Raw genomic sequence first — 26,571 nt, forward strand, 5'->3', positions numbered from 1 at the left:
AAGGTTAGTTCAAACTGAGTAGGCTAATATCCCCTGCCTCTATGTCAGGTTCACTTTAGCATTGTATGTAGGCCATTATTTTGTGTTACTTAGTGACTTCAGCGAATGGCACACAGTAATATCCGGCTTGCCCCTAAACTCGGTCCTCAGTGATTTCAATGGCAAATGATAATGATGTTTTAATTACTGTTGTGTCCGAACATCTATAAACTTAACAGGTGTTAATAAAACAGAGGTTCAAACAGGAACTTCACTATGCTCAGTTTAGGGTACATTTTTACAACACATTTTATAATTTGTAGTAACAAACAAGTTGTTAAAAATAATTGTATAGTTTAAGCCAGCTTTCTCCATACATACTTTTACCTAGTAGGTTAATGGCAGGCACATTGAACATGATCTTTTACAACGGGGACAGAGCAAGAGGTTACTGTAGGGATTCTTGAATAAAAGTCCATGTCTGCTCTCATTGGTCTTCACAGACACGGCCTATGTCCGCATCTTCGTGACTGACGTCAACGACAACGCTCCGGCTTTTGCACAGTCGGTGTACGAGGTCAGCGTCGAGGAAGACAAGGAAGTGGGCTTTGTCCTCATCACCGTCACAGCCAATGACGAGGACGAAGGTAAGCAAGATCTTCCTTGTCACAGAACCGCGTAAATATGTAGAAAAAATATTGTTGTCACGGACACACAGGAAATGTCCCGTTCGGCTCAAAAGTCATTTTGGATGTGAAACATCCATGGGCCACAATAACGGATGTATGACAGGCAGGCACAGCAGTGGACATGACACTGCCAGTCCTGGTCATAACTTCAGAGCCGTCCTAGTGCTGGACATGATATATTCTCCTCTACATAGGAGGAGCAGCTGTACCCCACGGTAAACACTTTGGAGCCCTTAAACTGCTGTGTAGCATAGTGTTCTGAAACTGAAGTGAGAAATCGAGGTGTTGTCTTGTATAGTTCTCACCTGCTCATGTACTTTGCCTGACGGATCCTATCACTGACTCTTCCCACCATGCTAAGTCCCCTGTGCCTCCCTCAGCCATCATGACTCCTCTTGAATATCGAGTCAAATTTTCTGTCAGAGTTTTGACAGTCTCCTCAGAGATGTAGAAGAGCGCAGGAGATAAATTTAGGTAAAGAAGATTACTCTCCATCCATCCAACCTCTTTCCTCCAGTCTCTCTCTGTCACTCGAACATTTTCCTGGTTTTTTTTCTTCATTTTTTTTCTTCCCGTCAGAGCTTGTTAGCAAATCTCAACGGTAAGTGTGGGAGGTGGGGAAGCGTCCCCCTGAGGAAGTTATTTGATGTTTGTCTCTTTGTTTGTGTTTGTCCCTAGTCTCGCTCTTCTGCTGAAAACGGATAAATAGTCAAATAAATAAATAAGAAAGAAGCAAAAACAAGAGTGTGCTCTCTTAATGACAGCAGTAAATCCTTTGTGGGAATAGATGCTTGAGTGTAGTGTCGGTGAAAATGTCACCTTCCGTGTTGTATATAGAGTTGAAGGCTACGTCACGTTCAGCCGGTGAGCCATGATGAGATTTAGGGCCACCATTTTGGATTACTGTTTTGTTTCTGTTACTGTTTTGTATGTAATATTCTGCTGTCTCATCTCTGGGGCTCATCCTCCTTCAGAAAAAACAAGCTAGATCCCTGAGAGGCACGCGGCCCCAGTAAGACACTGAATGTGGAATTAAGAACTGCTAAAATAGCCAACTAGTGCAAAACAACAGTAATTCCTTCCCAGATGATTCTGGCTTATCCCCTCCACTTGCGCTGTCGACTTTATCCCGGATCTGCCTCGATTTCAACAATGGTTCCATCTGCCAATTAGGAGAAACATCTCTCTCGCTCTGAGACCAGGAGTGGAATTTAATGCGATGGATATTTTGGCTTAACCTTGACCCCTCCCCCCTCTCCCCCCTCCCCCCTCTCCCCCCTCTCCACCCCCCCCGCCCCCCCCCCCAAACGCAGGTGCCCGGGGGTGGGGAGATGATCTGTATTAGCGGGTGAGATTAGCTGCAAAACATGACACAATCCTTTTAAGCATTAGCCTTGCTGACAGGGCAGGTCTGGCTTGCTAGGCAGCAGACGGGAAGGGGAGCGGAGAGGGGGGAGGGAGGGAATCTCTAACGGCTCTCCTGTTGGCATGGGGAGAGCCGGTTGAAGGCGACTGTCTCGTGCTCGCTGAGGGTGGTTCTCGCCGGTGGCTTCCCCCTAAACCGTGCGTCCCCGTTGGCCCTTCTCTCCGATCCCGCCGCCTTCCTTCGTGACCTCTACATCCCACCCGTGTTTCCTCCCCGTCTCTCCCTGTTCCCTTCCTGTCAGCTGACTGCCTTCTCTTTGTCATCTCGGTTCGGTTCAGCCACAATGTGGAACGAGTCCGTCCAGCGGTCCTCATCATCGAAGGTGACAATGTTCGATGGGAGCATGTTGCACCACTGAACCCCTCGGTGACTACGCACACGACTTAGCCCAACAGCCCAGGGAAAGTCACCTCAATGTTCACTGTTCAGTTGAAGCTCGGCCTGCCTCACTCATGTCCCTCCTTCCCCTCATCACACGCGGGTGAGACGTTTCGAACACATTCACACACACACACACACATATACATGCGTTAACACCCACACCCACATAGGCATACATTTGCACCCACACAAACACACGCACACATAGAGAACTCCAGGTGTGTGTGTGTGTGTGTGTGTTTGTGTCCCGTAACAGGATTAGTTTGCTTGACCTGTAGTTTATATCTTGACAGAAGTTCACCTTCCATCACCACCTGTCAACATCAACAAAGTGCAGCTGGAACGCAGATGAGTCGCATTTCCAAGCGTAACACCTGGGTTAAAGCAAGCTGTTGACAAGGAGACAGAGAGTGTGCGCGATTTGTAAGCGGGAGAGGTCTCGGTCGTGACCGGGGAAGTCACGGGTTGCTCTTGATTTGAAGTCTTCGTGCCCTACGGCTGTGCCACAGGCCCCACACTGGAGGGAAGCACCATCCACCAAGCAACAGGAAAAAACGGTGACAGTGACACACAGAGAGGGGTGAAACGTCTAACCAAATGATCTGTCAAATCTGTTTTAATTTGACAGAATGTCAAATCGAGGATCCTTTCAATGGAGAAGTGGGTCTCTCAGGACTTCTTTCTTATTATGATATTTTAGTTTTTTCTTCATTTTCATATCAAAATACATTTAAATGACCAATGATATTTTGCAGCAGATTCACCATTCACTTTATCCAACATGTTACTCCTCGTACTCTGTAAAGAAGGCCAAATGATGTCATCTTCTCCTCTGTCATGACTAGTTTTCGGTTCCACTGCTTGGTTGATGGCGTTCTCCACACCCCACCGCAACCTACATACGCTCTCAATACGGCTGTATAACATAAGAAAGCCCTTCCATCAATTTGATGCCGATACTCTCTATTCCAGAAACCTATACTGTGTGTTTCATATCAAAGCACATCAAGAGGGCCCCTTTTTCCATGAAATCCCAATATTTTCCCATTACGCTTCCAAATGGAACTTGGGGGAATTGAAATAATTAGGGAACGGATCCCATGGGAGGGAGCAGACAGGGAATTCTTCACGGCTCCCCATTAAACGTTCCCCTCAAAGCAGATTAGACTCAGCGTGTTTTGTCACAGACATCCTTAAAGGATCCCCTTTCATCCCCCACCCCCCCACCCCTCGAGTGGAAAATGTGCCGAATCAGGAACTTTTGGATGTACTTTGTAAAGATCATAAAGGTTTGCTGATTTTGTGTTTTGCTGAGGCTGAATTCATGCAATTGGAGTAGAGTTTAGTCCAAGGTTTGTCTAGAAACAGGTATTATGTTGTCTGGATTAGTGATAAAGAGATTGGGTGGATGAAAGAAGGGATAGGAGGGGGTCGCATTGCAAAAGAACATGGTAGACTTTCTTCCATGAGGTCAGATCCAGGATAAGTTTGTATGCCTACTACTTATCCTTAATGATAGAGGGGGCGACATTGGCAAAACTGACAGTAGGTCAGTGTCTGTGTAGAGACAACCTGATCTTTTTCTACAAGGGGCGACACGGATTAAGTGACCTTAATCTGAGGTACCTTGCTCACATCGGAGGGAAGGGGGGAAAACACATCATCACTCCTTTACCCCCATCCCCCCCTCAGCCCCCCCCTACACACACACACACACACCCACCCTTCATTTCAGCATCCAGTGTTACTTTAAACTTTAAGTATGGGGGTGGGGAACTGGGGCAACCATATGGCCAGACCGATCATTAGGGAGGCCCGCCGCAGGCGAAAACCACTGGAGCTGCTCCCCTTCCACTCGATGGACACACACATTCACACACACACACACACACACGCCTACACACACACTCACTCAGAGCAGTGTCACAGCAGATCGTGCTCAGAGGCTTTGACGCACTGGCGCACTTAAGCCCCCTCCACACCACACACACACGTACACACACACACGCACTCTCCCGGTAGAAGCAGGACATGTTGTAATGAAGGCCCAACAGGTCTCACACAGATGGTGTTTGTCTCCTAAAATCTCCTACGTGCTGGTAAACAGAGTCGGGGCCAGGCCCTCCAGTGGGCCTTACAAACACTCACCGTGTGTGTGTGTGTGTTCATGGCTCTGTGTGCATCCAAGGTCTTTTAGTAGGATCATAAGGGGAATAACATAAGGGAAAAGACAGAATTTGAGTGAATGCCTTTTTTTTCAACCAAGAATCTATGTCCAAATCCTCCATCTCTATCTAGAAGACATACGATTGTGCATTTCTCCTCTCCGCTCTCACGGCCCTTACGTTGCCTCCTGAAGGCTCAGCCAAGGTCACACGCTGGAGCCTCAGATCTCCAAGCAGATCCCCAACTGTGGCGACGTGTCACTTTGACAATCACTTTGATCCAATCTCCTAATTCTCATTCATCCGAGAGGGAGGGCCTTCACGTTGCCGTCCCAATGCTCTCCTCTCGTCCGCTCGTGGGCTGGATTCGGATTTGGCCTGACAGTGGCAAAGCGGAGACAGAGCAGAGAGAGAGAGCGGAGACAGAGCAGAGAGAGCAGAGAGAGAGAGCGAGAGAGCGAGAGACAGACAGATAGATAGAAAGAAAGACAGACAGACAGACAGACAGACAGACAGACAGACAGACAGACAGAGAGAGAGAGAGAGAGAGAGAGAGAGAGAGACAGACAGGCAGACAGAGAGACAGAGAGAGAGAGAGAGAGAGAGAGAGAGAGAGAGAGAGACAGACAGACAGACGGACGGATTGACAGACAGAGAGAGAGAGAGAGAGAGAGAGAGAGAGAGAGAGAGAGAGAGAGAGAGAGAGAGAGAGAGAGAGAGAGACGGACGGACGGACGGACAGAGAGAGAGAGAGAGAGAGAGAGAGAGAGAGAGACAGACAGACAGACAGACAGACAGACAGAGAGAGAGGAAAGGGGAGGAGAGTTGTCAAATGAAGAGCAATTGGTTTTCCAATGCACTTCCTAGAGCCAATGCTACATGTCTGTGCATCGTATGGCCATGCATGTGTATGCGTCGCTGTAATTGTGTGTGTGTACCACACACATAGGTTGCCAGGTGGGGAGTGTTGGAGGAGCGATGGTGCCAGAGAGAGTGATGAGGGTCTGGAAGGAGAGCTGGGCTGGCTCCTGTCTGTATCTAATGAGCTCCACTGTGAGGGAATAGGTTGTTTTCCTCCCAAATATTTGATAGCCAGCCACCACTGGGGCGATTCAGGAAGGATTGTATGCGGATACTCGTGTGTGTGTATTTTTGGCCTGGTGGGCGTTTTTTCTTAGTGTAAAGGAATCCACTCAACCTTCTGCATTTCATAACCAGATCGCTTTAACTCCTGACCACCCTCCCCTTTGCCCCACCCTCCCCCTTCTCAGGTGCCAATGCCAAGCTGCGCTACCAGATCACGTCAGGCAACACCATGGGCACCTTTGACGTGGAGCCCGAGGTGGGCACCATCTTCGTGGCCCAGCCCCTGGACTACGAGATGGAGCAGCGCTTCGAGCTGAGGCTGGTGGCGTCCGACGGCAAGTGGGAGAACGAGACCCTGGTGGTGGTCCAGGTGGTCAACCACAACGACGAGGCGCCCGTGTTCGGCCAGACGGAATACCACGCCCCCGTCTCCGAGGAGCTGACGCAACTGCCCGTCTTTGTGCTAGAGGTCAGACGCCATGGAAGCAAAGAGCTTTTGGGGGGTCTTTGACGTCAGCGTCAATGGTTCATGCCCCGGTAACACCTGAGGTTGTCGTTGTTTTTGGTTCAGAGAGCTTGCAGTGTCAAACCCATATGATGGTTCACCTGAATAACTTGAAATAACGTGAAAATACAGCTTAAGTCATGTAATGCAATTTTGTTTGCATGGAGATAAAAACTTGCCTTTGGCATAATCTTACAAAGAACCCATTGTGAGATAGTAATACATTACACGTGTAAGACATTTTGTTCCACTATACACATCCATGTGATACTCATCTAGCTTGTTGTTATCTGATATGTGAGAAATTACCCACGTTTAAAACGAAAAGGTCATTTGAAGTCACTTTTCTTCTTAGGCTTCCAGGGAACTTAACCGCCTTCCGTCACACCTATTTCCAATGATTCACAGTAATATGTGCATGTCGCCAAGGTAAATTTGATTAAACGAGAGGCCCGTTCAAGAAAGACATGGAGGTAATCCAGGAGAGAGAGGCATGTGTCAGCGAGCCTTCAACCTAGAAGCGCTTCCTCGGCGAGAGAAATTGATTTGATGTGCGCTTGGTTCCCCTCTAATGCACTAAATATTTTCCCTGCTTGTGGCAGCCACCCCCCTGCCCAAAGTGGGTTTCACCCTGTATGTTAATACCGTCCCTTAGATAGCAAAAAGGAGAGGAAATTCAATTTCAAACGAATATTTCGACATACCTGTGCTGCGCAGACAGCAGAGTGTCGCCTGGTCTCAATATTGTCTTCCTCCCCGCATTGTCAGGAAATAAAGAAAAATAGTGAAAGAGAGAAAAAAAACACTTCAAAGGCTTCTGTAAACAAACCCTCTGGTGAAGGAAGAGGAGAGGAGGAGAGAAAGTGCGCTTCTTCATTTCATCGGCGTCTATTAACTTTTAATTGCGCAGTGCGTTCTGGTGACAGATGTGGGGGGAATGTGTCGGAGTTCTTTCACTCTGAACGATAGTGAGAAGTCAAGTTAATTATCTGAATTGGATAAAAGAAGAAAAAATGTTTTCTTTTTTTGCAGGATATACTGTATGTAGACTATGGCAATCAATGATGCTTTCATGTCCTCTATAAACTTGACAATATCTGACAGAATAAGCAGAACTTCTATGCTCAAGGAAAGTGAATGAACCAGTGTTGTACTACAAGAGTTTTATTGACTCCAAACTAATTTTGATAACAAATATATATTCTGGAAGAAGAAACAAAATTGCGCCTGAAAGGACTGATAAAGTTGTTTCAAATATGTAGAAAATAAAACTTAGCTACATGTTTTTGAAATACTTTCTAGTATAGCCTAGGCCTGCAATTGCAGTGAATGCATGCACCTAGAGGGTTTCAACGTATTTAAGTAAGTAAGTAAGTAAGACTTTATTTATATAGCACATTTCATACAATAATTGTAGCTCAAGGTGCTTTACATAAAATCAATAAAAACAATAATACAAGGGATAAAAGTAATAATTAAAATAACAACAATAGTATAACTAATAAAAGTAGTGAAACCCTTCTGAGATAAAATTACTTAAATGCTTCGGTAAAAAGGTAGGTTTTAAGCTGTCTTTTAAAAATGTCTAGCGTGTTTACTTTCCTAATATTTATGGGTAATTTGTTCCATAGTTTTGGGGCGTAAATAGCAAAGGCCGAATCACCAATCTTCTTATGACTGCTTCTGGTGACCTCTAATAGGCCTGCATTTGATGATCGCGGTGTTCTAGCTGGTTTGTAGTTTATAAGGGAGTTAGCAATGTAGCAAGGTCCTTGTCCGTGTAGAGCTTTGTATTTGAGGAAAAGGACCTTAAAGTTAATTCTGAAGGGCGCCAGTGTACAGTAGCTAGGACAGGACTAATGTGTTCTCTTCTTTTAGTTTTGGAATTTAAGAATATATGAGTCCTTACATTTTCTATGATGAGGTTTAAAGTTGGACTGTTAGCATGCTAATGCTCTGCCCTGACTTGCTGCTTCCTGTTTGTAGGTCTCTGCCACAGACCCGGACCAGGAGGCAGACCAGAGTGCCTTGCGCTTCTCTCTCCACGGCCAGGGCGCCGGGAGCGAGTTCACCATCGACGAGCGGACGGGCCGCATCTACGCCCAGCGGCGTCTGGACCGCGAGGAGCGCTCCGCCTGGCGTTTCCTGGTCCTGGCCACGGACGAGGGCGGAGCCGGCCTCACGGGTTTCGCCGACGTCCTGTTGGAGGTCCGCGACGTCAACGACAACGCGCCGTTTTTCGCCTGCGCGGCGCTGGACGCCACGGGCTGCTTCGTGGGCCACGTGCCCGAGAACTCCCCCGCGGACACGTCCGTGATGGAGATGAGGGCCACGGACCTGGACGACCCCAAGGCCGACAAGAACGCCGTGCTGACCTACCGCATTGTCCAAAATGTCCGCAACGAGATCAACCTCAACCTGTTCTCCATCAACCCTTCAACCGGAACCATCTACACAGTTCTGCGGTCACTGGACCGTGAGGTTGAAGACAGGTATCTCGTCGTGGTGGAGGCCAGAGATGGTGGGGGCCTCACCGGAACGGGCACGGCGACAATCCTTGTGTCAGATGTAAACGACCACCCGCCTGTGTTCACCCAGAGGGTCTACACTGCTCAGGTGGGTCAATGGGCCTAAACACACACTGTGGAAGGTCACTTTCATACACGTGTCTTAGGTTTTTCCATTATGTTTAGCTCATCTCATTCCCTGTACATTTCTATGAACCACAAATGCTTGTTTGCTTTTCATTCCTATATACTTTAAATATGACTATTGATGCATTGATGATAGTGTTTATATTTGCAAATGACAATGATTATTTTACCCATCATAAACTTCTATGGGTGTTCAGAAGTGTCTCTGAGAGTTGTTTTTGCGTCACCAGGTGGCTGAAGAGCTGAAGGTGAACAGTGAGGTGCTGGCTGTCTCGGCTACGGACGGAGACCAGGGTGAAAACGCCGTGGTCACCTTCAGTATCGTTGGTGGCGACGAGGACAGAAAGTTCCTCGTCGAGACAGACAAGGTGAACCGGCGCGGAGTGATAAGGCTGAAGAAAGAGCTCGACTTTGAGAAGCCCCACGAGAGGACCTTCAACCTGACGGTGAAGGCGGAGGATGCCGACTTCTTCAGCCTGGCGTACTGTCTTGTCCAGGTGGAAGATTCCAACGACCATGCGCCCGTCTTCCTCCCGCAGTTCTACGAAGCGCCGGCCATGTCTGAGGACGTGCCGGTGGGCACCATTGTGGCTCAAGTCTCCGCTGCCGATCTGGACTCTGGTCAAAATGGTCGCTTTTCATACAGCATCGCAAAGGAGTCTGATCTATACAGCCAGTTTCTGGTGGACCAGTCTGGGTGGGTGGTAGTGGCCGATTCTCTGGATCGGGAAAAGGTGTCGCAACACAGACTCATGGTTCTGGCCACGGACACGGGTAGCCCACCTCTTACCGGTACCGCCATCGTCATGGTTACTGTGTTGGACATCAACGACAATGGGCCAGAGTTTGAGGTTCCGTACAAGCCTATTGTTTGGGAGAACATGGCCGCACCTCAAGCTGTGCAGATAAACGAAACGTCCATGCTTCTCTATGCAGCCGACAGGGACTCCTCTTCCAACGGCGGCCCGTTCTCCATCCGTCTCCTCATGCTGACCTCGGACGCCACCAACTTCAACCTGACTGACCTGCGCAACGGCAGCGCAGCGTTGACCGCCCTCAGGACGTTCGACCGCGAACGCCAAAAAGAGTACCGCCTCCCGATCCTCATGATTGACAGCGGCTCCCCTCCAATGAGTTCCACCAGCACACTGACAGTCGTTATTGGCGACAGGAACGACCATCCTCACTCACCGGGCCATACTGACTTCATTGTTTACCGTTATCAGGGTAAGTTGCCCCGAAGCCCTGGTTACGCTGTTGAGACGTGTCTTGTCGCAGATGAATGCTCCACTCAGCAACCCACATCACTTATTTAGTATTTTCTGCCATCTGTCAGCGGGTTTTAATTTGCTGGGAAAAATGAGGTTTTCAGTCATGTATTTTTTGTGTAACCTCTCAAGGGGGTTTTCCAGATCAAAGTACATTAACCCTCTAATAGGAATTCATCATGTATCGCAAAAATACGCCATGAAGCAAACAATTTACTTAAGCTCTAAGTCCAAGGATGGATAGGTACAAACAGGAGCCATTTTTAAAAGCATGACGATTTCACGTCTAAAGGGATTACTGTGCTCTATTTAGCCGTTTGGGCCGCTAGCATGCTAATGTGTGCCTAGCCCCCCTGCTGTGTCTTAAAACCGTGTCCACATGCACCCATGAGGCGTCACTCTCCTCCTTTTCCCTCCGATAGAGAAGTGTCTCCTCCTTTCCCTACTTCCTCCCACTTGTATTCTCTCTCTCGTGGGCTGAGAGATTTAGGAGTCCAGTGGAGAGCTGGATGGTGAGCCCAGTGCTGATACCCTGTCTCTTTTCCCCCTAGGTGTTCTCCCGACGACGCTGCTTGGACAGGTTCAATCCCCTGACCTTGATGACTGGAGCGAGAAGGTTTACCGCTTCGAAGGGAAACCTCCAAGGTACTTTCATCTCCTGGGCTGAAGTTTGAATAAAGCCCTAAGACCTGAGAGTGAGCGAGAAAGAGAGGTTTTGTGAAGTGTCTGTGTGCAGGTGGAGGGAAAATTACAGTGAAGACAGAAAGAATGGGCCTTGAAAGATTTAAAGGAGTGAGAGACAGGCTTTGCAAGGATGGAAAAACAATGATGGGAGACTGAAATGGACAGGTGAATACAGAGAGAAGGAATAAAAGGCGGAGAGAAGGACAGTTTGAGAGCAAAAGGAGAATGAGAGCTTGAGAGAGAGAGAGTGTACCAGATTGAAATAGATCGGAAGGCAGGGAGAGAGAGGTAGAGAGAGATAGGTCGGGAAATAAGGCTTGTCAGGAACACCATTATTAATACTTCATACAGAATTGTATTGAAAATTCCCAGTGAAGCGAGGCACGCCGTTTGCGGTTTTTGGTTTGATGGGGCGAGGCGTTGGGCGCACTCTGAAAAGAAGCTGATTACGCTGCCGGCACCTCTCGCTCTAATGAGACACCTGTAATAGGCCAACAGGAAGCAGGCACACGGCAAAGATGACAAGAAACGACAAAGGAAGAAAAAAGGGAAAATGGGAGAGTGAGAGTTTTATACCGCGACCCCCCCACACACACACACACATACACACTGCACAAAGTCAGCAGATATCTATTTGGGCTGAGAGTATGGATCACCTCATTATTTCAGCCCCTCCCCACGCCCCCCTCACAGATGATGATTTGAAACCTATTTGTTTTCTGTCCTCGAAGTGCCTGGCTTGCATGTTTGTCGCAGCAAGACTGGGCGAACGCAAATCATTAATGTTTTACATGAATACAGTGTCCCGGAGACTGTGTATGTGTGTGTGTGTGTGTGTGGGGGGGGGGGGAAATAAGGGGATATAAGGCGACTTTTGTCCTTGCCCCCCAATAACGATTGAAAAGCATGTAGCGACTTGAAGGTCCAGTGCGGACCGTGAAGGTCAGTGGTGGTGCAGATCCCGGGTTCAACAGGGCCAGGTGGCGAGGGCTGTTGTAGAATGGGTTCACATACGGCCAGTGGGCTCGTCTGCTGGACACAGCAGCTGATGCTGGGAGAGCACAGAGGCACGGCAGCCATGTCGGTGTCCTTAAAACAGATGGGAAGCTGGGAATGGAGGGATCGTGAGAGATGGATGAGAGAGAGGGAGAGAGGGATGGGTGAGAGGGATGGGGAGAGGGATGGGGAGAGGGACGGAGAGAGGGATGGGAAGAGGGATGGAGAAAGAGATGGAGAGAGGGATGGGGAGAGGGACGGAGAGAGAGACGGAGAGAGAGATGGAGAGAGAGACGGAGAGATGGATGGAGAGAGAGATGGAGAGAGGGATGGGCAGAGAGACGGAGAGAGAGACGGAGAGAGGGACGGAGAGAGGGATGGAGAGAGAGATGGAGAGAGGGATGGAGAGAGGGATGGAGAGAGGGATGGAGAGAGGGAGGGTCACAGAGACACGGGAAAAGAAATGGAAAAGAGACGGACAGGGATAGAGAGAGGAGGGGAAAGAGTAATGGCTCTCAGCTGCCGCAGTCACCCTTCTGATGTCATGATTGGAGGCCCTGATAAGGAACACAGTGGATAGGGGCCAACAGATAGACCTGATGGATTGAATGAGAGGGTAAGTAGACTAGATAAGTTGTAAGGTGTTCCAAGGACAAAGAGTGACCAAGGACACGAGGTGAGGAAAAGGAAGGAGTGAAGTCAACAAGGACACAAGGGAAGGTAAGGAGGGTTTGTGAGGTCAACAATGATCTGTAAGGAAGGGAGGATTTTTTTTTTTGGTACGAATTGGAAGTTGTCTAATAGTAGGACTACTACAGACCATTGATGCATTCACCAGTATTGTACAGTTTGAATATTGTATAGTCTAAATAGACTATCAAATGAAACAGTGAGCCGGACAATGAGAAGGGAAAGTGTTCGGGCGTGAAAGGACACATTATGGAGTTTAGGGAGGGGGATGTGCCAAGTGTTCAACTGAACTGAGAGGGCTGGAAGGTGTCGGTTTTCGGGAGTGGGGTTTAATGGATTGAGGAGCGATCGAAGGAGGACCGGAGACAAAGTAACAGGGTTTAGAAAGGGCGGGGAGATGTTGAGGATGGGGCTGGTGTTGATAGACAGAGCAGGAGGGTTGGGGAGACTTACATTGACACTGATAGTGAGGCAGCCATCAATATTGCATGTGGATGTGTCCCCAGATAGCTCAGCTTTACCAGCTTGGGAGGGTGAGAATGGGCTGTGGACGGACGCCAGCGGGGCAGCTTGGTGACAGGCCGTCACAGCCCTCCTCCATTCTTTCTCTCTCGTTCCCTCGCTCCCACCCGTGCTTTTCTCTTCTTTCGTTTATTCCTCATCTTGCTCACTGTCTTTATGGTTTAAGCCTTATCGCTGACTGGACTCTCTCTCTCTGTCTCTCCCTCTCTCTGGCTCATCTCCTTCTCACTTTCTGTCTCTCTCTCTTTCTCCCTCCCTCTATCTCTCTCCCTCTCTCTCTCTTACTCTCTCTCTCTTTCTCTGTCCCTCTCCCTCTTTCTCCCTCCCTCTATCTCTCTCCCTTACTCTCTCTCTTTCTCCCTCTATCTCTCCCTTACTCTCTCTCTTTCTCCCTCTATCTCTCTCCCTTTCTCTCTCTTACTCTCTCTCTCTCTTTTTCTGTCCCTCTCCCTCTTTCTCCCTCCCTCTATCTCTCTCCCTTACTCTCTCTCTTTCTCCCTCTATCTCTCTCCCTCTCTCTCCCGTTCTCTCTTTCTCTCTCCCTCTGTCCCCCCCCTCCCCAGGTTGTTCAGTCTGAACCAGCACTCGGGCCAGCTGAGCATCAGAGATGGGGCCCCGCGGGGCTCCTACAGCCTGCAGGTACGCGTGTCCGACAAGACGTGGCCGGACGTCACCTCCACGGCAGAAGTCCTGGTCCTGGAGCTGGACCAACAGGCCGTCCTCAACGCTGGATCTCTTCGTCTCTCCAGTACGCTGAGTCTTTCTTCCTTTGACATCTTTTAGCACGTCCAATGTTTTCACTTCCCGGTCTTTTTCGCGGGTCGCTGACCCCCTTCCTCGCCCCGGGGAGCCGGGGCTGTCGTTTGGTTTCCGCGGTAACAGGATCCGATGTGTGATGTCATCCCCCAAGGCAGATTCTCTGTCTGAGAGAACGTTCCCTGAGGTCCAGGGCCTCTTAGCTTTACAAATGCAAACCCCTCGCACATGAATGAAGCACTGCAACACGTTTTGTTATGCCTGGACACATGCAAACCTGCATAGGTATAAATGCTCCAAAAATGGTCAAATAAATAATGTACAGTTTCTCTCTCCATGGCATATGTACACCATAGAGGAAACGTTGCATGTTGAACCAATGATAGTTAACCAAATGTTAACCTTTAACCCTTTTCCTTAGACATCACAGTCGAGGACTTCTTCAGCAGCTCTCCCGGTCATGAGACCAGGTTCTCCCGCCTGCATAGCCAACTGGCCGAGATCCTCCAGACCCAACAAGATAATGTCCACGTGTTCTCCGTTGCCAACGGCAACCGGCGGGGCGAACGCGAGGTCAACGTGTGGTTCTCTGCTCACGGCTCGCCGTACTACAAGGCCGAGAAACTCCACGGTAACGTGGCGGCGAATAAGGCGAAGGTGAGAGAGGACGTCTTGAAACCATTCAGTTCACTTTCTCAAACAGATTTTAAAATCCCCAACGTTGGGGATCGTGGGTAAAAATCTCCCTCACGAGCACACCGTTAGCATGATAAAGTGGTAAAAAAGCTACATTTATTAAGAAACACATGATACTCATTGAGCATGACACTGCTCAGCACTGATCCACCCGTTTACAGTTTCACTCCCACTTACCCAAACACGCTCTGAACACACACAGACGCATGGTGACACATTGCTCAAGCGTCCCTGAATATTTCATGTCCATTTAAGGCATGAGATAGCAGCTGGTGACCCCACTGTCTTCCTCCTTTCATTCGTTTAGGAAGAGAGCGAGATGGGAGAGAATGTCTAAGAGTCTTTATAAAGTATTCAGGAGTCTATAAATCTCAAGCAGTTTTTCACAGTGCGTCAAGCTGCCCGGAGGCAGTTGTTTATATACTGGGACTGTGTCCAGTTGACAGCTTTACTGCCGGCTGTTAGAGTGAAGATGGAACACCTTAGAGTTGCATCTACAAGCCAAAGGACTCGATCTTTAGTTGTAATGATTCAAACAGGGCGACGGAATACTCTCCGGTCGACAGATTCTTCTCAGTCATATACACTGCAATGTGATCATTCATGCACACCATTTAATGGAGAGTTTGGTAAGACTTTACCTGAAGTTTTGCAGTGCAGTTTCATGAAGTATGTAGAGCAGTATGAAGTTGGAACCCACAATGTTGGGTTCTACATAGCCATATGGATGTCGACTTTGTGTTATCGTAGTAATTTATCCTCTCTCTCTTCGTCTCTCTCTCTCTCTCTGTCTCTCTCTCTGTCTCTCTCTGCCCTAGTTGGAGGCAGCCCTGGGACTGTCCATCGCCCAGGTTGGGGTGGACGAGTGCCCCTACACCGACTGCAGCCAATCAGGTGGCTGCAGCACCGCCGTCACCTTTAGCCACGCCCCCGTCGCCCTCAACGTCGGGAACACCTCCCTGGTGTCCCTCTCGGCAACTTCAGAGGCCCGCTGCGGCTGCAAGGCCCGGGAGAGCCTGCACCTCGCCTGCTCCTCCTACCCAGCGAACCCCTGCCTCAATGGGGGAACGTGTGTGGACAGCAACCTGGGATACAGGTACTGCTAGTGCCACGAGCACTGGTTAGCATGAGCAGTTGTGTGCTACATCATCTGTCAGTGGGGGACTTTTTGGTAATCTCATCTCCCTCTTTCTCTCTATTTCTCTTTCTTTCCCCCTCCTCTCTCTCTCTCTTTTTGCCTCTTTCTCTATCCCCCCCCCCTTCTCAACCCCAGGTGTAAATGCCCCCCCATGTTTGATGGCCCAGAGTGCCAGCAGACCAAGCACACCTTCAGGGGTCAGGGCTACGCCTGGTTTCCCCCCATCAGGCCCTGCTTCCAGAGCCACATCTCCATAGAGTTCCTCACGGAGTCGGCCAACGGGCTGCTCCTCTACAACGGCCCGCTAGGCCCCGCCCAGTCAGGGGAGCAGGAGGACTTCATCGCTCTGGGTGAGGAGAGCAGACAAGGACCTCAGGGTTCTTCAAATAATCTTAAAAGACTACAATACCCATATTTGTGTCCGTTTTCCTGTACGACGTGTCGTCAGGAGGCCAGTGCTACATTCCCATGGTTCTCTGTCTATGAAATGTTACCCCAGCGTGGCCTTTTAAAGAGCCTTTACATAATCTCTCAGCCTGTCGTCGCATTAACTTATGTAATTATCGAGCCTCGTCTAAGCTTCCTGGTGGGAGGACAGGAAATCGAACATGGCCGCTCCATTGATTGCATCCAAGCATTTTTCACTGCCATTGGTCAATACAGTGCCATAGAGGTTGATCAGGTCACACAGCACAGGTTTAGTCATACCCACGAGGGCACAAAAACTGCTCAGGCGATGTTCCAGCTTACACAGCAATACGAATGTGTGTGTGTTGTGGCCAGCATTATTTGTTGGCGGGGTTATTTTGGCTGATATAGACAGAAAATAAATGATGTCTAATATGTCCACGTATGTGTGGGTTGTGGTTAGATTATTACAATTTTTTTTTTTTTTACAGGAAATGAATTATTTCCAAAGCAATGATACATCAACACTCCCCCCCCCCTCCTTCATCTTACTTTCAGAACTTCGTAACGGTGTTCCAGTCCTCACCGTCAACCATGGGTCAGGAACGTTGACCCTCCAGTTTCCGGCACGTTCCACAGTCACGGACCGCCGCTGGCACCGCCTCGACATTATCAGCGACGGCAAGGTCTGCAGACCACACCTCGACTGTCTCTGTTACTGCTGAACTCAACCTGAACCTTGACACAAACTATTCCATACAAAAGAATAACAACATATTGAGTATTGAACACCATGAGACCAGAAGAAACTTGGACGTCCATCTGAACAGGGAGAAGTGTGTGTGTGTGTGTGTGTGTGTGCGCATGTGTGTGTGTGCGCGTAACTGAGTGTATTCTGCTGTCTGCGTCCTCTATAGGCAGTGCAGCTGATCCTGGACCAGTGCTCCGGGGCGGTGGTGAACGAGGTGGAGGGTCTGGGGGTGGAGGTGTTGGAGATGGACCAGTCTGGCTGCAAGACCTCTGGGGAGACCCCCGGCAATCAGAGGTGAGAGGCCACACAATCAGGGGGTATCAGAGAGAGACCAGTCATCCACAACAGACCACCAGTAGGGATGTATAGATTAGCAGTGTGGACCAGGACTGATGGATGGAAGGATAGAAGAACGGAAGGATGGATGATGGAAGGATGAATTCATAGAAGAAAATATAAAAGAATAGATGACCGAATTGATAAATGGATGGATGAATGGGTAGATGGATAGACGCTTAGATTGGTGGACGGATGGATGGATAAATGTTATGCTAGCTGGGTGTGATGGATGTTCATCCCCCCTGTGCCTGTCCCCCTCCCCTGTCAGGTTCCTGAACGTGTACCAGCCTCTCCAGCTGGGGGGGGTGAAGGAGACCTCCCATCACAGACACTACCGCAGCTACACTGGCTGCATCAGGAACCTGGTGGTGGACAGCCAGGTATTGCAGTGAGACCTGCCTACTTACCTGTCTGTCTGTCTGTCTGTCGTCCTGTGTCTGTCTGTCTGTCTGTCTTTCAGTCCAGTGGTCTTTCTGTCCACCTGTCATTTTCTTCTGTCTGGATCTCTTACGCTTCGCTCTGCCTTTTCTATGGACTTCAGGCTGTTTCCTTTTTTCCTCTTTGTTTCTTATTTCCTGCTCTCCGTCCCTCTCTCTCACTCTGAGGGTGCCAAAACTCTCTCCTCTCTCTCTTTCTCTCTTTCATCCACATCAACACTCTCTTCTCCTTTCGCTTCCATTTCCGTCCTCCAACACATTTACCGGGTTCGTCTTGTCGTGTGTTTTTGCACCCTCAGAGAGTGACAGGGCGGGGGATCCAGGGAGACTGTCGCTGACAGCTTTATGAGAATAAGAACAGAGCCGGGACTAGATGGAGACTGGCAGCTGTATTAATATACCTGGCAAACGGAGAGAGCTTGCTTCTCTCTGTCTATTCTCGCCATCGAAAATAACTCTGGCCCTGTCCATTTTTATTTGGGCGTGTGTGCTCAGGGCCGGTGTTTGCTATGGGCAAACTAGGCAGCCGCCTAGGGGGCCATGAAGAGGGGGGGCGCAAATACAGAAGTGCTCCCATTAATTGACCGTCCCGCACCACCAGCAGAGGGCGCCGAGGCTGGGTGGGGGGGCGTCACTCCGATTTGCGCTCCGGGGGGGGGGGGGGGGGGACATCTTGCCTAGGGCGACGAGGGTACTCGCGCCGGCTCTGCGTGTGCTGCGTGCTGTGTGCGGTCTGTGTGGTGTTTGGGGTCTTTTGAAAAGGGTGGTAAAGAGTTTGTGTTCGGTTTCTTTGTTTAGACTACGAAGAGGATGATCATTTGTGAGTGTGTGTGTGTGAGTTTGTGTGAATGCTCTCAGTCAGTCTCTTTGTGCGAGCGTTCCGCTTGCCAGTAGCTGAGAATCCCAAGGGAGGACAGTTGGACAGATGGTTGTTTTGAGCGGACACGCGTGAACCGTGGCCAAAATAGTACAATCAAAGACCAAGTTAAGAAATAAATCAGAGGAACGTCTTTGCTCAGAAGACCGCGTCAAGAACATTTTCACCATAAACTCCACCCCAAAGCAGATTAGCTGAAGTGGGTTGACGTCATGGCCTCGTCAATGCTGCAAAATATATCAAGGGCAGAAATGTGGAGTGGGGCAGGCAAACATTTGGGCTCAGACGATTGACCATATTCAGGCCTCTTGGTTGGTTTATAAAAAGGGTGACGTGATGACAGCCAACTTGGATCTGTGTTATAACTTTGATGGATTACAAAGTTACTGATTAAGTTCATTCATTGAGCTGTATTTAAATATATTTTCTTTAGAGTTATATACATATGTAATTGTATTACAATTTGTGTGTTGATGATTGAGAGAACTACAACGATATTGTTGTATTGGTTAAAATTGAATTACGCCTTTTGACTGCAAGTTCCAGAATGCCTTGCGACAGGGAGCGGATAGAACGTGCCAGTTATGTTCAGATGAAAAGTGATTAATTTGACTTTTCGCAAGCAACTTACCTTTATTGTTCTGTGAAATCTATAACTGTTAACCATTAACGTGAACAAGTATTCTTACAAAAAGAAACTTTCATTTGAAACCCGACGTTCCGAGTCATTACCTTTTGAAGATAGTTAATCTATAATCAAGAGTGTGGAATTCAAAGAGAACCCACCGGAACACTGCTGGTCGAACAAAGTCTCACGTGTCTCAAGGACGTGTCGCATTGTAAAGCATGTTTTAACATTGAATATTGCCCAACGTGTTCGTTGACAGGTATGCTAATATATCCCCCCCCCCCCCCACACCCACCTGTCGTCTCCTCCTAGGTGTTTGACCTGGCTGCTCCGGGGGAGAGCGTGGACAGCGCCCCGGGCTGCGGCCTGACCGACGGCGTGTGCATGACCTCTGGCGGGCCGTCGTGTGGCGTGCACGCCACCTGCCTGGGCGAGTGGGGCTCCTTCAGCTGTGACTGCCGCCCCGGGTACAGCGGGCACAAGTGTGACAAGGGTGAGGGCAACACGGTGGCTCCGTGGTGCTGTGTGTTGTCATCGCGGGCTCGGGCTCTGTTCCAGCGAGTCGCAGCTTTGTTGGAAGGCGTGGGAGGTTGGAGACCATGGGTGTGTGTTTGTGTGCGCATATATGTGTGTTAACCCAGTTCCCCTGCTCTGAATCCCTACCCCAGCTCTACCAGAGTGGTCGTTCGACCAGGACAGTATGCTCCGTTACCAGCTGAGGGGCGGAGGCAGCCCTCGCCGCACGCACCTCCAGCTCCTCCTTCGCACGCGCTCCGCCTCGGGAACCCTGCTCTCCATGACGTCCCGCGACGCCAACGAGTTCATCGTCCTGGAGGTCAGTCCCCCCGGGACGTCCCTAGCAGGATATGATGTCATAATCTAGGTAGGATCTGGAGCAAAAAGTTGTTTACACAACCGACAAAATGTGCGTTTCGGCTCCTCAGATTGTAGACGGCCACCTGTCGGTGCGAGCCAATCTGGGCGACGGCTCTCACTCTCTGCAGCTGCCCAGCCAGCGGGTGGACGGAGGCCAGTGGGTGCAGGTCAGCCTGTATCGCCACGACAACGTGTTCACGCTGCGTCTGGAGCGGGGCGGGGGCTCGCGGGAGGCGAGGGCGCAGCTGGGGGGCAGGCGGGAGATGGTGGTCCACCCCTCCAGCGTGTTGCTAGGAAACGGGCCCTCCCCTGGGCCTCACGGCGACTTCCAGGGTAAGGATGGATGGATGGATGGGTGGATACATGGATGGACAGATAAATGGAAGGATAGTGCTCTTCTTTCTATTCTTCCATCCTCTTCTCTCAGTCTTCCTCCTCTTCTTCTGCTGGTCGTTCCCTTGCTCTGTCTGCCCCCTATCTCGCAACAGAGGTATCAACACGGCTACTCCACACGGAGTACAATAACTCTCTCTCTCTGCTTCCCCCCCACCAGGCTGTCTGCGGGACGTGAGGCTGAACGGCCACGCCCTCCCGCTGGATGGTCAGAGTACGGAGTTCAGCACGGTCCTGGAGCGCAGGGGCGTGGCCTCGGGCTGCCACTCGGACTCCTGCAGCAGCAAGCCCTGCCGCAGCCCCCTCTACTGTGTGGACCTGTGGAGGAAACACCAGTGCAGGTACACACACACACACACATTATTCATAAATGGCCAAATGACTGGACCGAACTGTCTATATATAGAAGATGCGCACACAACCGCCTCTCCCCCCACCAAACACACACACGGAACTCCGTACTCAGCCCCTCCTCCGCCCCATCCTATCCCAGGTGCCCCGGAGGCCAGGTGGCGGTGACGGACGAGCCGTCGGGCCTCCAGCGCTGCGCCCCCTCGCCCTGTGGCCCCGCCTCCTGCCGTAACGGCGGCACGTGCCAGGCGCTGTCGGTGGACAGCTTCCAGTGCCGCTGCGCCGAGGGCTTCAGGGGCCAGCGCTGCGAGGTGGGCCAGGTGAAGGCCCAGCGCCTGGCCGCCCTCAGCCCCAGCTCCATCCTGGCCATCAGCATGTGTCTGCTGGTCTTCTTCGGTGAGTACAGGGAGTACAGGGTCGTCCCCAGGACCACTCAGAGCAGCATGACTTATTTATGTTAACATGTAAGGATCTCTTTTTTTTTTATAACTTATTCAAACGTGTTTTTACATAACTTCATATGTGCACCCCCCCCCCCCAAAAAAAAAGAAGTGCCTTGCCGTGCCTTCGTTTACATAACTTGTGATCCCCGTTTCGGGACGTTTCGCGGGCGACCGTGTTTGCCGAGCGCCAGTTGACCGAGAGCTGTGCAGTGTAGAACGACAACAGGACATGTTAGGAACATTCAGTGTTCTGTGCACGAGAACCACAGTCTCGCCAGGGAAACCCTACAGGGGAGGGGTGGCCTGGGGGCACTGGGAGGTATCAGGGGCCAATCAAACCACCTCATGATACTGATGGAAGAGGTAGGCTTCACTGCCTGGGCTTCACAGTTTCACCGTGGCATGACGAGGCTTAGTGACGTCCCGGGCCTCTGACGGGTGCGCCTGGGGGGGGCAGGACGAACGACGAAGATCTTGCATCAGTGAGAGGGGAAGTTGCAGAAAGAGACAGAATCAGAGTACAGCTACAACGTGTCAAGCGAGACGTCGGAAAGAGAGCGAAGCCAGTCGGAGAGCGTCTTCAAGTCGGGGGACTCTTCTGACGGGTGAAGATGAGGAGGGAGGAACAGAGCGGTTGCCTGAGGGACAGTTGAGGGCCTCAAAGAATAAGATCAAAGTTAAATGACAGGAGTTGCTACTCTGAAACGAGTTTGCGCTTGCTGTGTACTTGAGTCACACCCTAACTCACTGTTTCCATTTCTCTGGTATTTGCCCGTAGAATGTATTACTTTTTCATCCATCCCTCCGTTTTTGCTCCTCTTGTCTGCCTCCTGTAGCTGTGCTGGTGGCGGTGACAGTGTGGAACCAGAAGGGCAGTCGCAGTAAGTTCCAGAAGCGCGGCGTCTACCACATCCCGGCGGAGCACGAGAGCTGGGAGGACATCCGCGAGAACATCCTCAACTACAACGAGGAGGGAGGCGGCGAGCAGGACCAGGTACACTTACAAACAAACACACACACACACTCTCACACACACAAATGAAGAGGACCATCGATCGAGCCATACATTTGTGGGCGTACTTCCAAGATGTACCACTAGATGGCTGTCTCAGACAGATCACCTAACTGTTATCCTGGCCCATAGTATTTCCCGGGGCGACAAACCCCGTTCTAATGACGCTATGCTTTCGTGTATGTACAGAATGCCTATGACATCACAGAGCTGAAGAGGCCCCTGTGCTCCAGCCTGTCCCAGTCCTCCTCCTGCACCACCGCCCCCCTCATCAAGTCCTCCCAGGGCTCCCAGGAAGAAGTCCACCCGGCTGGCTCAACGTGCAGCTCGGGAGCCCCCTACCTCCACATCCCCCACCACCACCACCACCACCACCCCCACCACCCCAACAACCATCACCACGCCAGCGGGGCCAGTGACGCCAACGAAGCGAGCTGCGCTAACACAGACGCCCACGGTCACATGGACTTCAAGAGCTACGTGGCGCGCATCATCTGGGAGGCGGACACCGACAGCCAGGCGCTCCCCCCGGACAGCTACCACGTGTGGTCCGTCGAGGGCGCCGGCTCCTCCGTCGGCAGCCTCAGCTCCCTGGGCTCGGCCATCTCCCACGGCGACGTGGCCGAGGCGGAGGTCGGCCCAAGCCACGACAGGCTGTCCCTGTGGGGGTCAAAGTTCGAGGTCCTTAGCCAGATGTACGAGCGTCCGGGGCTGAATCTGACTTACAGGGACGCCCTGAGTCACAGCCAAAGGAGCCACAGCCAGGACCAGCTGCCCCAGCCTCACTAGGGCTTTGTGATCAAGCGCTCCCGCCGTGCACAGCACTACCCCCCCCTGACTCGGTGTCTGCCCCCCTCGTGTCTGTGTGAGGTCCGTGAGTGCTGGTTGGTCCTAAAGGAAACAAAGCACAACTGAAAGGGGTTCCTGTTTCTTTGCCATGGGTCTGCATATAAGCTTTACGTAGCAGGAGAGTTTACAGTTCTCAGTACTGATATGGGTTTATTTATTGGGTTTATTTGTCTCTGTGAAACATGACATTGTATTTATTCTGTCTTTGAACCGACATGGGAGTCACGTTTCTACATGTCATTCCTTTTCTTTTTTTGTAATATATATTTGATCTACTTAGCTCCTTTTGGATTCTGAACCGTCGTTAAATGTTTTTTTGGCGATGTTTTCATGAAACCAGAGATTCTTTGAGCTTATTTTGAACGTTCCACCATCACCAATTTATGTGGTGGGCATTTCTGTTTGTGCTTTTGCTATACCTGACTGAAAAAAATGATATTTCACAAATGTTTTCAAAACCAGATATTTACTGTCATACTTTAAATGAGTTTGGCCACTTTATTTCAGCAGGTTTAGTGAGAAATGTCTATACTCAAAATATATTTTAGAACTATTTTTTACTTTTCTTTTCCTTTCATCCATGGACCTGTTGCACTAGTGGATAACAGTTTCTCCATTGATACTGCAGGATCCATTTGCCAAAAAAAAACAACAAAAAAAGGTACTAATCTTAAATAACGAGAATTTCAAAAGCCTGGCCTTCTCCCTGGGTGATATAAAACTTGATCTCAGTACTGCAAACGTGTATGATAAAATATAACAGTATGTTTCAGATAGAAGAAGTGACTTATTTTTATACTCAAAACCCCTTACTCAAGTCGTGTACTGTGTCGGTGTGTCTTTAGAGGGCATGGTGGGCCGAGTGTTCTTTTCTGCTACTTCTAGCTCTATGTTGGTTATGCAGGCGACGCCAATCATTTGGGACATCTCTTCTGTCTGTCGTATCAGAGACGAGAGGATGCAGTTCCCCCCATGGGGTCGCTGTGACAAAGTCTGATGAATGTATCGTGCTAGTGGAGCCAGGGAATGTCCCCACGGGTAGAGCCTCAACGTTGGGATTGTTCTAGAAAAGCAACCATTACAATCAGAACAACACTTTTGTTGGTAACTGTTTTAAATGGGCACCAATTGTAACGGTTCTATGTTTGTTGCCATCGTAGATAGGTTAGACAAGATAACGTTGCTCTCCAAAACGGCTTCATCATTAATAATATTGGTCCCTTGGGAGCCCTCGTCTGGCACATAGATCATGTATGTAAAGCAGTGCTACAATCCTACTACAGCTTTTGGGGTAGACTACAAATGATGACATGGACCATGTTTTTATACACTCTTCAAATTTTGTTCTCTCTCTCTTTTAACTTCCGATTGAGACTTATTCCACTTCTATTTTGTTTCCCCCCCACACACACACACAGACAAACATGCTTTTCAGTCTTGTTTGTTGAGTGTCACCTCACTCTGTACCCAAAATACAAGTGTCCCTTTAAAAATGTGAACTTGAGCTATGCATCTGGATCTATTATGACAGTGCCATTTCAATGCTTTGTTCTGCACCAAATGTGATCTAGAATGACATCAATCGTGAAAAAGCTTATCTAAGAAACAGCCATGCTGATTTTCATCATCGAGTAATTAAAACTTGTACACAAATGCACACACATACACTCGTGTGGAGTCATAGCTCATAGCGCTTTGCTCCATGATAACTAGCCCACATGAACTCTGCAAGCCGACTCAACTTTGTCCTTTGTTAGTATGTATATATGATGTACATATGTATGTTTTTTAGCAACCTAATGATATTCCTTTTGTATATGACTTTTAATAAAAACAATTTTCCCCAAGGCATTTCACTGGGATTTTTGGCTTACTTTTTCCTTTCTTCACTTCACGCTAATTAATAATTAACACGATAATGGATTAACAAAGTTTCATGGCTCATTAGGAAATATGATCTTTCTTTATGTATTGTAATACGACTCATTCGCAGCAACATTTGGCCACAGATATCTATCTATCTAGCATTATGATGTAATAGATCTAAATATTACTACTCTCTTGCTCACTAAGTCATACTCAATTTACAGATGTTTTTAAACAGCCATGTTACAGCTTATTTCTGGACAGAATCATGGAGGTGCAGGGCCTTGGTGACTCACTGGGTAGGGCGCATACCATATGTGCTGAGGGCCAAAAGTGGTGGTTCAATTCCGGCTTGGTCCAGTTCTGCACAACTTTCTGTCTGACTGTTTCTAGCCCCCAAAAATATAAAATGTTTATTTATATATATATATATATATATATATATATGTATATATATATATGTCCCCCCTTTCCCCCAAAAAAACATGCACCAGGTATAATATACCAACGCACCCAGAAAAAGAATATATATAAGTCTACCATCATACGCGTAAATATACATTTTTGTAAGAACCAAAGATGTCATAGGTTACCAGCGCTCTCTTGTGGTGGTGCAACGTTGTTGCACTGTTTAAACCGATGACCTAGTTTTAAGGGCAGATCTGCTTCAGAAGTCAGCACATATTTTTACATCTTGTACTATTTATAGTTCAAATGATGTAACTGTTGGAGGTAGTTGTACTACTAAAGTTCTGTATTTAAATATTCAGCTGAGGACAGTTATGCAACCTGGCCAAGTCTTGAAAGTTATGGTAAAAACTATAACTGAGTTAGTAATGTTTAGGAATCACAAAAGTTTGCAAAGCCAATGTTACAAGATACCTCAAATAACAGTGACAGATTTAAAGTGAGGAAAGCGTAATAAAGTGAATATTAAAATACTCATGCTGTGTGTAGGACTGGATCATTTTGTTAGTGAGTTTTGGAGGAACAGGGATTGAAGAAAACAGGGTGAAGCGGGGGTTGGTGTGGTGGTGGTGGGGGGTATCAGCAGCACGTAGAACTTCAGTCTGGGAGGCACACACTCCCAGGCCAACACAATAGCCCTACTCTCTGAGGCCAGCAGCTTCGGTGGAGAAGGCGAGGAGAATGGGGGCATGGCTGCTCTGACATGTCACTGTCTGCCTTGAACCCCACCCCCACACCCTGCCTTCTCTCACACACACACACACACACACACACACACACACACACACACACACACACACACACACACACACACACACACACACACACACACACACACACACACACTGGCCTAACACCAGAGAGTTGCCAACCAAGCTGGGGTAACTAAACTCAAGTTCATTGGTACTGTTACTGCCAGTATTTTGTGTGGGTACATTTTAAAAGACGGGTTAGGTGGAAAATCTCTTGCATTGCTCTGCACTCTCTATGTACTTCAAATACGTCATTTGTCTTAGTTTGGGTGTCGTCTTATTAACTTCCTCAATCCTGTTCCTATCCGAACACCCAGCATTCAATTCACATTTTTATTAGAGTAAACGTTTTTCTACTTCTCACATTCTAAGGCTAGGTATGTTTACCTGTTGAAGAACATTACTGCCCCCTCCTGCTCTCCACCCCCATGATGTTTCTTTCTGACACACTAGTGGTAAAGGATTCCTCTGTAGTAAGTGAGCCAT

At 49.1% G+C, this 26,571-nt stretch overlaps 1 protein-coding gene across 1 annotated transcript in view; it reads left to right on the forward strand.

Moving 5' to 3' along the window:
• Positions 1-24,790, forward strand: part of LOC146300816 (neural-cadherin) — a 95,315-nt gene extending 70,525 nt beyond the window's left edge. The window contains exons 16-34 of the mRNA XM_084669743.1: positions 483-626; positions 5,912-6,195; positions 8,218-8,847; positions 9,116-10,112; positions 10,705-10,798; positions 13,609-13,793; positions 14,223-14,458; positions 15,316-15,593; positions 15,771-15,985; positions 16,602-16,729; positions 16,961-17,088; positions 17,402-17,513; positions 19,388-19,568; positions 19,744-19,910; positions 20,020-20,284; positions 20,505-20,685; positions 20,838-21,091; positions 21,975-22,132; positions 22,340-24,790. Coding sequence (XP_084525869.1) covers positions 483-626; positions 5,912-6,195; positions 8,218-8,847; positions 9,116-10,112; positions 10,705-10,798; positions 13,609-13,793; positions 14,223-14,458; positions 15,316-15,593; positions 15,771-15,985; positions 16,602-16,729; positions 16,961-17,088; positions 17,402-17,513; positions 19,388-19,568; positions 19,744-19,910; positions 20,020-20,284; positions 20,505-20,685; positions 20,838-21,091; positions 21,975-22,132; positions 22,340-22,939 — 5,237 coding nt within the window. The 3' untranslated portion in view covers positions 22,940-24,790. The remainder of the gene's footprint in view (positions 1-482; positions 627-5,911; positions 6,196-8,217; positions 8,848-9,115; positions 10,113-10,704; positions 10,799-13,608; positions 13,794-14,222; positions 14,459-15,315; positions 15,594-15,770; positions 15,986-16,601; positions 16,730-16,960; positions 17,089-17,401; positions 17,514-19,387; positions 19,569-19,743; positions 19,911-20,019; positions 20,285-20,504; positions 20,686-20,837; positions 21,092-21,974; positions 22,133-22,339) is intronic.
• Positions 24,791-26,571: the final 1,781 nt, after the last annotated feature.

This window comes from Hypomesus nipponensis, chromosome 2, assembly GCF_054491055.1.
Source record: "Hypomesus nipponensis isolate SF chromosome 2, ASM5449105v1, whole genome shotgun sequence".
In the NCBI taxonomy this organism is placed as follows: domain Eukaryota; kingdom Metazoa; phylum Chordata; class Actinopteri; order Osmeriformes; family Osmeridae; genus Hypomesus; species Hypomesus nipponensis.